The sequence below is a fragment of the Chelonia mydas genome, chromosome 10, assembly GCF_015237465.2.
Source record: "Chelonia mydas isolate rCheMyd1 chromosome 10, rCheMyd1.pri.v2, whole genome shotgun sequence".
Taxonomy (NCBI): Eukaryota; Metazoa; Chordata; order Testudines; family Cheloniidae; genus Chelonia; species Chelonia mydas.
The window spans coordinates 12,976,789-12,991,335 of NC_051250.2; the positions used below are offsets into that span (position 1 = coordinate 12,976,789).

General features: G+C 42.7%; 1 protein-coding gene across 3 annotated transcripts in view; it reads left to right on the forward strand.

Annotated features, from left to right (window-relative positions):
• The first annotated feature begins 5,997 nt into the window (after nucleotides 1-5,997).
• C10H7orf50 (chromosome 10 C7orf50 homolog) overlaps nucleotides 5,998-14,547 on the forward strand; it is a 193,823-nt gene continuing 185,273 nt past the window's right edge. The window contains exons 1-2 of one of the 3 annotated variants that reach the window (XM_037910982.1): nucleotides 5,998-6,152; nucleotides 8,512-8,641. In XM_037910982.1, coding sequence (XP_037766910.1) covers nucleotides 8,540-8,641 — 102 coding nt within the window. In that variant the 5' untranslated portion in view covers nucleotides 5,998-6,152; nucleotides 8,512-8,539. Of the gene's footprint in view, nucleotides 6,153-6,446; nucleotides 6,854-8,511; nucleotides 8,642-14,547 lie in introns of those variants that run through there. The other 2 variants (XM_037910981.2, XM_037910980.1) reach the window with 2 other exon arrangements.

Sequence of the window (14,547 nt, forward strand, 5' to 3'; positions counted from 1 at the left end):
TATTATGAGGGAAGCGAACAGTGTAGGTGCTCAATAATCTCCTGTACTTATGATATCCCTCTAGACTATAAGAGTTTAATTCTCAGAATGCATAGCAAAAGTAGAGTTAAGGTCCCTTACAAGAATGTAGGAGTTACAGGAAAAAAAATTGTTTAAAACCAGGAAATGCAGTGGTAAGGTGACAATGCCTTGCTTACACAATGTCCACTCTGCTCCCTTTTGATCCCTGTTCTGAGGAGTTGGTTGGGGAGACTGTAGCACCTTAGTCCTCTTTCAGCCTTTTTGTCCAGTCTGATATCTACCAACTAGCAGTATGTTCCCCAGTCCTGAGTTAGAATGTGGTGGATGAAGAGACCATGGTAGCTTTTGATAGGATGGATGTGGTAGTCCATTCCTATTTGAGGGAAAACTCTACCTGGGGACCCTTTGACCAAATGACCTTCAGATTTGCACCACAACAGGCCCTGTGTCTTCAAGTGGTATAGCAATTTTCAAGGCCCTCTGCCTATGGATTTTAGAGCATTTTTAATGTTGGCTTTAAACAGAAATCCTGCTACAACCCTAATTAGGGAGTTGCTCCCATGCATCCATAATCAGTTTGTTTACAAAGTATCTTTAATCGTTCAGGATGAAAGGAACCATATACATTTAAAATCCTCCACCACCACCCCCACCATTTCCCTGGGAAACTTCTCTCAGGAAACTAGTTTCATAGGTGGAGAAACAGATTCTATGTTAAGGAGTACTTGTGGCACCTTAGAGACTAACCAATTTATTTGAGCATAAGCTTTTGTGAACTACAGCTCACTTCATCGGATGCTGTAGCTCATGAAAGCTTATGCTCAAATAAATTGATTAGTCTCTAAGGTGCCACAAGTACTACTTTTCTTTTTGTGAATACAGACTAACACGGCTGTTACTCTGAAACCTGATTCTATGTTGGAACTAAGTGATACTATAGTCCTTAAATTGGAAGTGATTTCATTGTCTGTAATACCATATTTCACCACAAGATGTCACAACAGGACCCACAATGAAGCTTTTGTGAACTACAGCTCACTTCATCGGATGCTGTAGCTCATGAAAGCTTATGCTCAAATAAACTGGTTAGTCTCTAAGGTGCCACAAGTACTCCTTTTCTTTTTACGAATACAGACTAACACGGCTGTTACTCTGAAACCTGTCAAATGAAATACTTGTTGCTACTCAAATCTAGGATATAGAATCATAGAATATCAGGGTTGGAAGGGACCTCAGGAGGTCACCTAGTCCAACCCCCTGCTCAAAGCAGGACCAATCCCCAACTAAATCATCCCAGACAGGGCTTTGTCAAGCCTGACCTTAAAAACTTCTAAGGAAGGAGAGGTTTCAGAGTAACAGCCGTGTTAGTCTGTATTCGCAAAAAGAAAAGGAGTACTTGTGGCACCTTAGAGACTAACCAATTTATTTGAGCATAAGCTTTCGTGAGCTACAGCTCACTTCATCGGGCTGTAGCTCACGAAAGCTTATGCTCAAATAAATTGGTTAGTCTCTAAGGTGCCACAAGTACTCCTTTTCTTTTTAAGGAAGGAGATTCCACCATCTCCCTAGGTAACACATTCCAGTGTTTCACCACCCTCCTAGTGAAAAAGTTTTTCCTAATATCCAACCTAAATCTCCCCCACTGCAACTTGAGACCATTACTCCTTGTTCTGTCATCAGCTACCACTGAGAACAGTCTAGATCCAATCCTCTTTGGAATCCCCTTTCAGGTAGTTGAAAGCAGCTATCAAATCCCCCCTCATTCTTCTCTTCCACAGACTAAACAATCCCAGTTCCCTCAGCCTCTCCTCATAAGTCATGTGTTCCAGTCCCCTAATCATTTTTGTTGCCCTCTGCTGGACTCTTTCCAATTTTTCCACATCCTTCTTGTAGTGTGGGGCGCAAAATTGGACACAGTACTCCAGATGAGGCCTCACCAATGTCGAATAGAGAGGAACGATCACGTCCCTCGATCTGCTGGCAATGCCCCTACATATACATCCCAAAATACCATTGGCCTTCTTGGCAACATGGGCACACTGTTGACTCATATCCAGCTTCTCGTCCACTGTAACCCCTAGGTCCTTTTCTGCAGAACTGCTGCCGAGCCATTCGGTCCCTAGTCTGTAGCGGTGCATTGGATTCTTCCATCCTAAGTGCAGGACTCTGCACTTGTCCTTATTGAACCTCATCAGATTTCTTTTGGGCCAATCCTCTAATTTGCCCAGGGCCCTCTGTATCCTATCCCTACCCTCCAGCATATCTACCTCTCCTCCCAGTTTAGTGTCCTCTGCAAACTTGCTGAGGGTGCAATCCACACCATCCTCCAGATCATTTATGAAGATATTGAACAAAACCGGCCCGAGGACCGACCCCTTGGGGCACTCCACTTGATACCGGCTGCCAACTAGACGTGGAGCCATTGATCACTACCCGTTGAGCCCGACAATCTAGCCAACTTTCTATCCACCTTATCATCCATTCATCCAGCCCATACTTCTTTAACTTGCTGGCAAGAATACTGTGAGAGGCCGTGTCAAAAGCTTTGCTAAAGTCAAGGAACTACACGTCCACCGCTTCCCCCTCATCCACAGAGCCAGTTATCTCGTCACAGAAGGCAATTAGATTAGTTAGGCATGACTTGCCCTTGGTGAATCCATGCTGACTGTTCCTGATCACTTTCCTCTCCTCTAAGTGCTTCAGAATTGATTCCTTGAGGACCTGCTCCATGATTTTTCCAGGGACTGAGGTGACGCCGACTGGCCTGTAGTTCCCAGGATCCTCCTTCTTCCCTTTTTTAAAGATTGGCACTACATTAGCCTTTTTCCAGTCGTCCGGGACTTCCCCCGATCGCCATGAGTTTTCAAAGATAATGGCCAATGGCTCTGCAATCACATCCGCCAACTCCTTTAGCACTCTCGGATGCAGCGCATCCGGCCCCATGGCAGAGGGGCATTGCTGGCACATGATGGCATATATCACATTGGTAGATGTGCAGGTGAACAAGCCCCTGATGATGTGGCTGATGTGGTTAGCTCCTATGATGGTGTCCCTTGAATAGATATGCGGACACAGCTGGCAACAAACTGCTTACTGTATTTTTCACTCCATGCATCTGACGAAGTGGGCTCCAGCCCACGAAAGCTCATGCCCAAACAAACCTGCCAGTCTCTAAGGGCTTGGCTACATTTGCGAGTTGCAGCGCAATAAAGGAGCCCCGGGCACACTAGCTCACTACCTGTCCACACTGGCAAGGCACATAGAGCGCTCTGACTCTGCGGTACAGGGCTGCTGGTACTCCACCTCGGCAAGTGGAATAACATTTGCTGCGCCCCTGCTGGAGCGCCGCAGCGCCAGTGTGAACGGTGTTGCATTACTGCACTCTGATCAGCCTCTGGAAATGTCCCATAATCCCCTTAAGTCAAGTGGCCACTCTTGTCATTGTTTTTGAATCGCTGCAGGAATGCGGATATGCCCTTTGAAAGCTCCGTTTCTGACAACCGGCTACTTATCTGCTCCGAGACAAAGCAAGCCATTAGTGTGGAATGCTGTGTGTGTGACAGAGAGGCTGGGGAAAGGGGGCGGGGTCTGCTGCTGTCTGAACTCACAAGACAGCATGCTGACATGCTCTCAGCCCCCCCAAAACCTACTCTCTCTCCCCCCACATACACACAACACATTCCCTGTCACACTCCACCCCCCCCCCCCGCATTTGAAAAGGATGTTGCAGTCACTTGCATGCTGGGATAGCTGCCCATAATGCACCGCTCCCAATGCCGTTGCAAGTGCCACAAATGTGGCCACGCCAGTGCACTTGAAGCTGTCAGTGTGGACAGACTGCAGCGCTTTCCCTACTGCGCTCTCTGAAGGCTGGTTTAACTCAAAGCGCTCTATATCTGCAAGTGTAGCCATGCCCTAAGGTACCACAAGGATTCCTCGTTGTTTTTATGTGGGAATTGTAACTTTCCAGCCATGTCCCTCTTCCTCACCCTTCCTGTGCTGCAACAGGGCCAGTGTTGTGTTCCTGAATCTGCCTCAAACAATATCCCGAGAGGTGTAATTGTCCAAATTATCCCAATGGGATCTTGACTCTGAAGCCCAGTGTCATCATTCATTATTTTACTACTGATCATTTTAGCAGAAATAGCCAGTTAATGTGCTGATTCCTTGCTGTTGAAAGGGAGGGCAATGAGGAGTTCAATCCCCTCCCTCTTTCCCTCCCATTATGAGGGAACTGACTTTAAATTCAAAAGAAAGAGGAGTTGCCTCACTTCTGGGTGCCAAGAACTCAAGCTGTCTTTCCCTAATCATCAGTCCCCTTCATGGATACAAAAATATACAGCATATTGAAAATGTGACCACTTTGTAAAACAAATGAATGTACTATGAAATGAGGACCTCTGTACTGATTGTATTACTTACGCGTCATATCTAATACAATAGAAATCTCAATTTTTGAGTTTATTAATCCACATGTGCACTTTGCATCCTAAAACTGCAAGCTCCGTGGTATGGGGCCAGCTTTTGTCCAGCACCACCCAGGACAGTAGAGCCCCATCCCAAATCGGGTCTTTGGGCACTAGACACAAAGACAGTACCGGCCACATATCCATATCCGTTAGTATAAAACCATCTCAGAGACAAGAGATTAATCCTTGGAGTCTGGGATCTGAGATAGCACAATGTCCCCTCTCAGAAGCACTGAAAGAACATGACCCAATTCCCAGAGAGTCTGGGCAATTATTACTGGGCCCGTTTAGATTTGAATAGGCTTAAATTACAACTCTAGAATATAACACCCTTGTGTATTTCAAACATATTATAATCATGTAATCTAGGTAGGGCTCATCTTGTATTTTTCTATTTAGTATATATACTATACCATGGCAAAATGTGTTCCTTGACCATTCATTCAAATGTGAAAACAAATGCCTACTCCTTTGGTATTGTTTTATATTATTCTAGCAAATGAGCTTCCTGAGAGGAATGACTGTGGAAACAGAAAATTTTGGTGAATAAACAAATAGTGGAGAATATCTATGGAAAGCAAAAGTTTGTAAACAAATATTTGCACTGGTATCCTAAAGGTATATTCTCATTCACTCAGGTCACAGCATCTGTTTCTGTTTCCTGTGTGGCCAAACAATTTACCAACACTGCAAAGGTTTCAAATATTAAATTTTACAATCTACAGATTAAAAATGAGTTGATGAATTTATTTAACAGGTAATTTCACAGCTCCATATTCACTGGTTGTGAGGGAGTCTGTGGCAGGGCTGCGATTCATGGCTGAAAATAAATCTGTGTCCACATGTGGTTCCTAAGCTTTGAGCTTCCCATGGACAACTCTGCCTAAGGTTCAGAGAAATGTAAGTACTACAGTACTTTTATCATTTACCAGGTGGCAGCAGATATTAGACTATACAAAATAGAGACTCAGTGCGTTGTCCTCTCTTCACACACAGGCAGAGGAGAACTGTAGGCTGATTAAGATTGGGACATTGCAGCAAGAGGGATTGGGTGCACATGTAAATGTCTAGGCCGGTTAAGAGAGACAAGGTGAGAGCCGTAATCTTTTATGCATCCGATGAAGTGAGCTGTAGCTCACGAAAGCTTATGCTCAAATAAATTGGATAGTCTCTAAGGTGCCACAAGTACTCCTTTTCTTTTTGTAATCTTTTACTGGCTCAACTTCTCTTGAAGTTCTCAACTTCTGCCTCCTAGGCCAGAGGCACGTGCCACTGGGGCCACAGGAGAGCCTGCGCCCAGAGGCAGCAGCTCCCAGCCCAGGCCAGCTCTGTGGCACGTGGTTTGGGAGGGGGAAGGCAGAGGGCTGGGAGGAGCCAAGTTCCTGGGGCCCCTCCCCCTGCAGAAGCTGGGAGCCCGGCTGTCTCAGCGCACAGTGATGACGTCGACATGGTGCGCCCCCCCGCACGCTGGCCAGCCCTCTCGGAGCGCACATGCGCGTACGTCCGGGGATAGAGGCGGCTTTCTATTGGCCACTCTCATGATTGACAAAGCGAAATCCAACGAGGCTCCCTCGCTGGCCTTCGAGAGCCAATGAGAGAGAGGGGGCGGTCTGCAGCGCCAAGCCCTGGGCTGAGTTAAATGTGCTGAGGCGGGTCTGACAGGTGCGTGGCGAGTGGACTGAGGGAGTCCCAGCAGGCGTCCCCTGGGGGGAGGGGGGCTCCTATTCCAAGTCTCTTTGGGGCGCGGAGCTCCCCGCCTGAGCCCCCGGGGGCGGTCGCTGCGCGGGAAGCCTGCTCGGCTGCCCTCAGCCGGAGGAGCCTGGTGGGGGGCAAAAGGGGCTGGCAGAGCCGTGTGGGGGGGGGAGATTCCTTCCGCCGGGGCCGGGGGAGGGACGGTGACTGGGGGGGAGGGGCACTCACCAGGGTCAGGGGGTAGGGATGCTTAGAGCGAGCAGTGCTGGGCCCTTCCCCTCCCCCCCCACCCTGCTGTGTTTCGGGTGCCCATGCAGCAGGCGGTGGCCTCCTCGCGCTGCAGGAGGCGCTCTCTGCCTTGAAGCTGCGGGGCGGCAGTGATGCCCAGCTCCTGACCCAGCAGGCGGGGAGCTCTGCTCCGGTAGCATCCAGATTCCCGGGCATTGCGTGGTAGTTTGGAAGAGCGAATTATTCCGTCTCCTCGTGGTTGCATAAGCTGATTACACATCAGGCCCTGATTAGGATGCTCAGCGGACTGGGAGATGGGCGGTGCTGGTATATTGGCGTTCAGTCCAAAAAGCCTGGCGTATTGTAATTGACGAACACTCAGGAGCGGTGTGTTGTGTTATAGTGACAACAGCTCTTACTACCTGTGTACTGAAAGGAACCCAGTGAGTAACCATTTAAGGTCTTTGTCTGTGTTGCTAGTAGATCTTGCTGCTCAATCTGTGATTAAATACCATACAACTGTAAACTTCCTTTCTCCCACACCCTTTCTAGTGCCTGCTCACTATATGGGCCCTTCACAGGATACACAACAGCCTGAGTCACAAACAAGTAACTGATAAATATGGTATAATTAAAATCACTAGTAGCTGACCATCTGAGGGTGGCTGCATATTCTCTCTTCATGCCACACTGCTGACCATAAAATAAAGTTGGTGTTTCACTGTATTAAAGTTACAGTTGCTACTAGATTAAACTGAAACCATCAAATATTACTGTAAATATTTTCAAAAAAAGAAAAGAAGTACTTGTGGCACCTTAGAGACTAACCAATTTATTTGAGCATAAGCTTTCGTGAGCTACAGCTCACTTCATCGGATGCATACTGTGGAAAATACAGAAGATGTTTGTATTTTCCACACTATGTATCCGATGAAGTGAGCTGTAGCTCACGAAAGCTTATGCTCAAATAAATTGGTTAGTCTCTAAGGTGCCACAAGTACTCCTTTTCTTTTTGCAAATACAGACTAACACGGCTGTTACTCTGAAACCTGTAAATATTTTAGTTTTCCCTGAAAAAACACTTTGATGCTTCTTTGTTTTTCAAGAGTACCTACTTAATCACAAAATAAATCTTTTTGGAGATTTACAGATCAGTAACTTTTTGAAATGCTATTCTATATGGAAATTGGTGCAGAACTGCTAGAGCCTTTTACGGGAAATTCAGTCAGACAGGCGATGAAGAGCTGTAGCTCACGAAAGCTTATGCTCAAATAAATTGGTTAGTCTCTAAGGTGCCACAAGTACTCCTTTTCTTTTTGCGAATACAGACTAATATGGCTGTTACTCTGAAGCCCCTTGAATGTTTCAGGTTGATGGTGTGGCTTAAATGCCTCTATGTTTTAGTCATTCTCAGCTGCAATTAATGCATCATAGATGTGGTTGTAGCCAAATGTAGGTTAGAGCAATCCATGAGGACCAGATCAGTGTCTGTCTGGTGTCAGATCCAGGGCTATCTTGGAATCTCTCCCGCATCCCCAGGCTGTCTGAAATTAAATGCAAAATACATACAATATAATTCTCTATTTAAATGCATTTTCCCCTCGCTCATCATCCAAAATTGAAACATTTACAGTTCTTTACATAACACAACTAAGTTCTCCAGTTTACTATTTAGGCCTACCACTTGTTTGTACATACCCATTTGTTATTTATTTATTATATTTTAGTACTTTTCAAAATACCCAGTCCTAATTGAAGCCAATTAAGTTGCATATTCAACACTTTGCCTAATATGAATTTTGACCAAGCAATTCCAAATGTAGTAAATTATACTCCCAACTGATGCTAAGTTGGCTGGGGAGCAGGTGTTTTAAAAATTGATAAAATTCTATACTTATTCTCCTTTCTTCTGTGATTTGACTTCCACAATTTACTGCCATTTTGATGCAATTCATTGTGTCAAAACCTCCTTCACAAATGGATTTGGGGTAAACATTTGGATTAACTCCACTCCAGTGTTGTTTTCCTGCATTATACGTTAATTAGCTCATAGTGAATTGTAGCTGAAATGTATCTTTCTGTGTCTGTCAACTAATTTCAGAATAGAAAAGAATAAGAAAAACACAGAAATGAAGGAAGAAAAAAGGAGGAAAAAATCAAAACGGCATGTGGCAGAAAATGAACAACCAGTCCATGAAACTGAACCGAAGAAGAAGAAACAAAACCTGGAGGTAAATGCCCAAGAATGAATCTGTTTGTTTAGTTTGCTGGTACGTTGGTAATCCCAACTCTACAGAAATAGAGAGGTACAATACTGGATCTGAGTGCATTATTAGATTGAGTCCATGATGCATCCAGGGTAAATGAAATTAAAACATGTATGGATCCATGGGCAGCTGCTCTCCAGGCATGTCTGTTTTTAAAGTGTGTAACAGTGGCCTAAGTATGTGATCACCGCCTGTGTAGGGTGTTAATATGAAAGATGTCAGGTAGGGTTTAAAGGTGAAATGGGAACCAAGTGGCTGTGATTTCTCTGGGATAACATCAGATGGGAAGATAGTCTTAGGCTGTGCCTACACATAATTCTGATCACTGATACCATATTTGGAAAAATTTGAAAGATTTGTTTTGAAAATCGTGTTGCATTAAAAATGCTGTTTGTGCTTACTGCGGTGATGGAAACTTGTACTTTCTGACTGACCAGAAGGTGTCAGCAGCCTCTTCACATATAGAGCACTTGCAAATTAATTTTAAAGGAACCGAATTTAACAGCATAACAGATTCCAGTAGAAAGTAATCCCCACCTGCTGGAAACTTTTTTCTTTAGCGCACTACTGCATGTCATTGTTTCTTGCAAAAGCAGAGTTGCAGAATTGTTCTCGCTGGAGTGGTATATGAACATGGCATTCCTGTTCAGCTATTATGAGGAGAAGCAATAGTTCAAATGCCATGTATTAAAATCTAATGGCTTTGGTGGCACTTTAAGAGTCAGGCATCAAAGTTCAAGTTCTTATGCTTATCAATTAGTGCTTATTGCCTCTGCAGTTGGGTACCTTGCGTGAATGAAATATTCACATAGTCTTTGCAGATCTATATTCGTAAGCATTCAGGTCCTGCCAATCAAATAATCCAGAGATCAAGTATCTTAATATTGTAGATCAGAGAACAGGAAAAAAAATCCTGCCTTTCCTCAGGAGCTTTTGAAGTCTTAAATCCTGATCCTGCAAACATTTATGCATGTGCTTAAAGTTCAGGGTTTTAAGTAGCATTGATCTGATTCCCCTTCTTGTTGTCATTTACAGTAAAACTTGTGGATGTTGATCTTTGGCTAGATTTTATTTAGGCTCAGTTAGCAAATGGGACAAGTATTTTGAGAGAGTTTCTTCACGTGTGAGTAAATGTCTCCAGCTTGCCTGAATACAGCTACTGCAATGTAGAGGTTATGGTATTGCGCCTATAAGGTTCAGAAAAGCTGTGAGGCCTTGCAGTCTATATTTCAAGTTAGTTAATCTGCCTCCAAGCATACTGAGCGAGGTGTCGACTTTCTTCTACAGGAACCCCTTGAAAGTAAAATTAGGGAGTGTAGAATGTATAGGTCAGGAAGGGGAAGGAGAAGTCATAGTTTCAATTAAATCTGATCTTTGATTATGAAGAGACAATCCTCCTCCTTTCTTTACACTACATATCCCAAAAGTACTTTACTTTAGGGATCTAGCAGGATCCTTAACCTCCTTCAAGTACCCCGTAAAATGTACAGAAAAGTAACTCAAGAGCTGGGTGGAAATAACTCTTCAGGCAAAAAATTAATTGTGTGTGATTTGGAGGGAGAATGCTAAAGGCAATTTAACAGAATTTTAACTATCTATAGTCTGTCTGCACAGCTAGCATCGTATAAAACAAACCCCTCTCCCCAGACAGAGCTTATAAACCAGTGAAACTCAGACCTCAGTGGTTCAGAAGCCAAATTAGCGATCAACATTACCCCAAGAGCCACGATCGTCTGAATTCATTGTTTCATTTACTATTTTTATTTGATTTTATATATATATAAACAAGATATATATACATAAATTAATTCTCACAGCAAAATGACTGCCCAAGTATTATTTTATCAACTACAATTGTTAATAACATAGTAAAAGCATCCTGCTTGGTTAATAATTTAGATTGATTAATAATTAAATCACACAGCGTTTTAATATCAGAGCTGTAGGAGACACATTAAAGAGCCGCTTGTGGCTCACAAGCGTCAGTCTGAGTATCACTTGATAAATCTTAAGAATGCAGAGCCGTTCTGGACTGTTTGATGTCTTGTCTGATCAACTGTTGAGATACAAAAGTTAGTTTCTGCTCATTGTACAGGCTGTTGCACTGTGGAAGGAGGGAAATATTTATTAAAGAACAGTATCCTTAAATGCTATCTGAGAACATCACTAAGCATAACAGTCATGAGAATTACAGGAGTTAGTGGGTGGCTTAGATATGTATGCAGTGTTAGTTTTATGGAGCACCATATAAGGCCTATGCCAAGCTATTTTTTGGCATCAGCATTATAAACTGTAACTGTTGATACCAAAAAAGCATAACTTAGTAAACCACATTTTTACTGTTTGAAATTACTGTTGAGAGTAACAAATGTGAGATACATTTTAACACTTTGCTTCAAAAATGGTTAATGAATATTTTTGTCAGTTATTTACTGGACTTTTTTGGGGGGAATGCCCAATTTAGTTAACATGGTTATTCTAAAGTAATACCTTTGTTCAGGAAACACTGTCAGAGGGTATGCAAAGTTTAGTAGGAAGTATGAGGTAAAGCAACCATACTGGTATCTTCTGGTCTTAATGTGTGAATCTGTGAACTTGTTTTTTGACATCCTGAAGTAAAGCTGTTAAAAGACATTAAACCTTCCAGCTTTTTAAAAAACAAGACAGTGAACTCTCTGGCCTTAAGAGCTAATTCTAAGCCAAATCTTCTATGACTGGTATGTTATATTTAAATCTGTGCTGTCAGTGATTTTTTTCCCCCGCAACTTATAATTTTTCTTTTCTTGGTGTTTCCCCGGAATCTCACTTTTGCTGTGTTCGTCTTTTATATTTGCGCTCTGTTTTGTTCTTGGAGGTTTACTTTGTTTAGGTTAGGGCTCCCCCCACCAAAAAAAAAATTTGTAGCATTTTTTTATGAAATCCATATAGTATTCGAGCAATAAAAACAGACAATGGGGAAAGACCTACTAAATCATTAAGTGTCGGCATGCAGGATTTTCATACGTAGGTAGATAGTTTGATATATTTGAATTTAAATCTAGTATTGCTTTAAAATAAAGAGCTGACAGACACCTTGCTAAATGTAGGGGGTGAGGGAGGGATCACCAAGAATTCCAAAAGAGTATCCAATAAAGCATAATGAACTGTGACTGTCTTTTAATGTAGTAGCTTTGATTCAAAGTGTGACTGTAACTTTTTGAATGCTTGAAGCAGAAAGGTTCTGACAGGGTACAGTTGCTTACTAGGTTCTTATAAAGAACCTTGTATGGAGATACTTTAGTCTTTTTAAGCTAACAGATGCATAATATACTACTTTTGGCACTGGAGAAGTTTCACTGGTTCATTAAGTCACTATTTACCCGTGATTTACTTTTAGCTATTCCAGCAGTGCATTTTCAGGCTGCAAAGTGGAAAATGTAAATCTCTAATTGATTTCTGTGTAGAGCTGCAGGAGGGCAAGTTAAAATGTGTCTTCAGTGACTGGATTTAGTATTACATTGATCATTCTTTCATGACATTTGTTCCAAAAATACTTACTAGCATAAGGCTCACGCATTCTTCTTTGGAACAAGTTTACTTTTCAGAGTAATCTTGGTGTTTTATTGATTTTTCATCTTCTTCTTTCCTCCTTTTACATTAAATGGCAACAAACAATTCAAGGCTAATCTAAATGTTTTCATGAGTGTTCTTAGAACTATAGTTCTAAATGACTTTACATTTCTGTAGTTGAGTTAAGTAGCGTATTGTATATGTTTTTAGTCTTTGTTCAGTCCTGTGTTTTTACTAATAGTTTATCATGATGTTACAATTTTATTAAAATATTTAGCAGTAAATGCCACACATTTTACTGTTATTTTTAATTTACCCAAACATGAACTTTACATGTCAGTTATTTTTTTTTGTAATTTATCAATATGATCATATTTTAAAACTGTTTTTACTTTGAAATTGTCATCCTCAAGCCATATAGCGTAGAAATAACAGACATGGGGAAAATGGATTCTAAGTTGTGCATTCCAGGTTGACAGTCATAATTTTACAGCACCATTTCCCCCAAATTAGCTTTTTAAAGTTCTCTGATACAGAAAAATTTCAGTCTGCTGACCTAAGGATTTCAGTATTGTTTAATATGCCAGCGTTAAGTTCATTGTTTGATGACATGAGCATTGCATGTTGCATCATGTGTGTCCTTTTTCCCACTTGTTCACAAGAATGGGCCAGGCAAACAGAGAAGCGGGATAGCTAATGATTATCCATTATACATGTGCAAAATGCCTAGATTTCTAAGCAAGCATTTGTGTATTCTGTGGCAATTACTTAGTGTGTCTGCAGAATACCAGGTCACTCACAAATCACTTACCACGAATGTGCTTCTCTTTTTATATACATACACAAACAGTGGACAGGATTTTCAAAAGGGACTGTTGATTTTGGGTGCCTCAATTTCTGCATGCCCGATTTCAAGAGAGGTGTGCTCAACACTTTTTAAAAATCAGGCCTCTTTAAGGTTGTCAGTTTGAGGGAGCGCTGCGCTTTTAGACTCCTTTTAGCTGAGCTCAAATGAACACGTTTGGGGACAGGTTTCACTACTTTCACACCTCTCTGGTTGCAACCATGTTCTACTGCTCCTAGTCTGTGTCTCTGGGTTGCAGCTCCCATTTTCCCAACTGTCATAAACATGACAGGGCCCAACTGGGGTTGGCAGCAGTAAGCCACTGTTCCTCCGGGAGCCTGTGACAATGACTAATTAAAGTGACTCAAAACCAGCTTCTTCAAAACGAAACATTATTTATTCACCCAAGGGTACATGATATGCAAAGCAAAGGGTAAAAACAATAAAGGCTTCTACACCTACTTTAATCTTTCCTTGTAGATTTTTGTAAATTACATTCAGCCCAGTTACCTCCACAGACTGTGGGGGAGAGCCTGCTTGCTACAGTTTCCATGTGTCTCTTTCTCTGTGGGCAGGTCTACACTACAGCTTAAGTTGATCTAACTTAGGTTGCTCCAGGGTGTGAAACAAACACTTACCAGGGGCAATGTAAGTTACTCCCCTGGCTGGACACTCACAAGGCGGCTGGTCCCAAAGCACTAGACCAGTGTACTCCTAAGCTTTCCTTGGAGTCCACACAGTCTTTCTTCTTGGCCTCTCCAGCATACTTCCTGGGTACAAGCTCTGTCTGTTACCTCTTCCCAGAAAGGGGGTGTCTCAGTCTGGCAGTCCAACTCTCCTGAGACAAGTCTAGACCTCCCCTCCCTTCCCCCTGGCTTCTTGGTAGTTTATGTACACCCTTTCCCAGAGCTCCATTCTTGTTGGTGCTCTGGGTTTACCGTTCACCTCTTCAGGGTCCTAAGACAGTGAAGCAAATGGACACAGGCTTTGTGAGGGTTTCTAAACACAATTGCTCTTTACTTTATATTGCACAAAATAAGTATAGATCCAGAAAAGAATTTCCCTGCCTGCATTTCATCATGATTCTGGAGTGTTGTAGGGCTTAGGTCAGAGCTCTGGGCTTAGGTCAGAGCCCTCTGAAGAATCTAGGATTCCCCCTTCCTGCACATAGACTCCGTGAGTCAGATGAAAAGCTTTCTCTCCTGTGTCTCCAGTTTCCTTCTTCCTTGGCTGGTTTCACAGTTTAAGACCCACTTCTCTGTTCTTCTCTTTTGCTAAGCTTCATATGTGTCTCTCTGAGTCTCCTCCCCAACCTCTGTCTTTGTGTTCTTAAAGAGCTTAGCTGACACCTGGTTTCTTTGTTCTGCTGTTTGAGGATTTTCCACTCTCCAAAACCAGGCTCTTACAGAGAACTTGAAAAAAAACTGGCTTTCCCCAGCCTTCAGCCATCGTGTTGTTCTGCCTGGGCCAGGTTTAT